Source organism: Otolemur garnettii, unplaced genomic scaffold, assembly GCF_000181295.1.
Source record: "Otolemur garnettii isolate 467f Iridium unplaced genomic scaffold, OtoGar3 scaffold00777, whole genome shotgun sequence".
Taxonomy (NCBI): domain Eukaryota; kingdom Metazoa; phylum Chordata; class Mammalia; order Primates; family Galagidae; genus Otolemur; species Otolemur garnettii.
The window spans coordinates 283-2,394 of NW_003853172.1; the positions used below are offsets into that span (position 1 = coordinate 283).

Consider the following 2,112-nt stretch of genomic DNA (forward strand, 5'->3'; position numbering starts at 1 on the left):
TTACATACATCTTTTCATAACAGCATCTTATTCATAATAGCCCACACCTGAAACAGCCCATGTGGCCAGTAACAGGAAAATGATTAAGCACACCGTGGTATACTTATACAAGGGAATACCACTGTGTGTCAAAAAGATGCTATATACATATGCAGCAACACAGATGAACCTCAAAAACATTATGCTTAACAGAAAAAACCAGAGACAAAAGACTACACACGTCATGATTCCATTTATATAAATTCAAAAGTAGGTAAAAGGAGGCCAGTTGCAGTGAGATTATTCCTGTAATCTCAGCACTGAGGAGGCCGAGGTGGGTGGATTGCCTGACAAAACAGGTTTGAGACCAGCCTGAGCCAGAGCGAGACCCTTGTGTCTAAATATAGGCAGGTGTTGTAGTGGGTGCTTGTCATCCTCACTACTCAGGAGGCTGAGGCAAGAGAATCGCTTAAGCCCGGGAGTTTGAGGTTGCTATGAGCTGTGACATCATAGCACTCTACCAGGGGTGACAAAGTCAGACCGTCTCAAAAAATAAAAAAAAATAATAAAAACTAGGTAAAAACTAATATATGGTGGGGAAAAATGTTAAAAGAGTGATTTACCTTTATGGGGTTGGGGCTGGGGACCAACTGGGCAGGGGCATCCTGAGGTGATGGCAGGCTGGTAGGAGTCTACAACAGTGCAAGTCAAACTCAAAATCCAGTAAATATACACTATATACATTTTATAACAAAGAAAAATCCTAGACAAGTTTGAACTTAAGCTAATTTTCTCCATAGACTATTTTTTAAAAGTGAAGAATGAGTGGAAGAAACATTTAAATGGTAGAATCTGGTGATGAGTATTCAGCTCTTAAATTCTTTCAACCTTGCTGTTCCATCTGGAAATTTTTGTAATAACCTATCAGGAAGACAGACAAGTGAACTGGGGTCAGCATCACAAGAGAACACACAGACCACAGCTCCAGGGACTAGTTGCCCCAGGTTGTGGCAGGGGGAACAACCTACCTTATGTTTATAAGTATCAGGCAATGACTTGGCTGTGTCTGTTTTCAGGAAAGTTAATATAAAATCCCAGGATGTCTACTTGTCCATAGCCAGAAGAGTAGTGTTTCCCAATGGACTGGTGGAACTTGGTTTCCTTTTTGCTCCACCAGGAATAGCTAAATTTATCATAACCTAAGGGACCTTGAAGATTACCTGTCCCAATAAAAAGATATAGAGGAAGTCATGAATACAAGGCAATTCTGGTTTGCTGAAGGAAAAAAGATTCTACTCCTTATTTATTTATTGTCCATTTGTAAAGTTGCTTACAAATGGTTTCTTACGAGCAAAGAATTGCAAAAATATTCCAAGGACTGCAAACAAATTTAACCCTTGGGAACTGAATTTTATGCTCACAGTCTAATAAACCAAATAATCTTAAAGACTTAGCTAGATGGCTGATACCACCACACCTGCTATGATGCTAACACCCTAGCCCCAGCTTACCTAAGGGCTGGGAGCAACCCAGTCTGGCAGCAGTATCTGGTGGCATCTCATCCACGGTGATTTCAAAGTACCAGGCACCTTTCCTTACCCCATGAGAGGCCCACACCATACTGTAACCCTTCTCTCCAACCACAGTCAGCTGGTCATCAGAGATCTTTAACTGGGGAGCTGCAGTGATGGACATTAAAACAGGCCTGCAATTATTAAGATTATTGGAGACAACTGCCACAAAAACATGGGGCCTTATACTCCAGTAAAACAAAACAAAAATATACCAAGCTTGTAGTCATAGCTATTCAGGAGGCTGAGACAGGAGATTGAGCACTCCAGTCTGGGTGACAGAACCTCTGTCTCTTAAATAAATAAACAACAAATATTGATATATTAGTTCAAGAGTTTAGAAATCTCAACACAGGTTGGGCACCTGTAGCTCAATGCTTAGGGAGCCAGCCGCATGCTCCAGGGCTGATGGGTTCGAACCCAGCCCAGGCCTGATAGAACAACAACAACAAAATAGCCAGGCATTTTGGTAGGTGTCTGTAGTCCCAGCTACTCAGGAGGCTGGGACAAGAGAATCGCTTGAGCCCAAGAGTCTGAGGTTGCTGTAAGCTATGATGCCACT

At 42.0% G+C, this 2,112-nt stretch overlaps 1 protein-coding gene across 1 annotated transcript in view; it reads right to left on the reverse strand.

Moving 5' to 3' along the window:
* Positions 1-806: 806 nt before the first annotated feature.
* The window catches only part of LOC100954999 (set1/Ash2 histone methyltransferase complex subunit ASH2-like), a 3,795-nt gene continuing 2,489 nt past the window's right edge, over positions 807-2,112 (reverse strand). The window contains exons 3-5 of the mRNA XM_023509160.1: positions 1,491-1,658; positions 1,008-1,199; positions 807-900 (exon numbers count right to left, since the gene is read on the reverse strand). Coding sequence (XP_023364928.1) covers positions 1,024-1,199; positions 1,491-1,658 — 344 coding nt within the window. The 3' untranslated portion in view covers positions 807-900; positions 1,008-1,023. The remainder of the gene's footprint in view (positions 901-1,007; positions 1,200-1,490; positions 1,659-2,112) is intronic.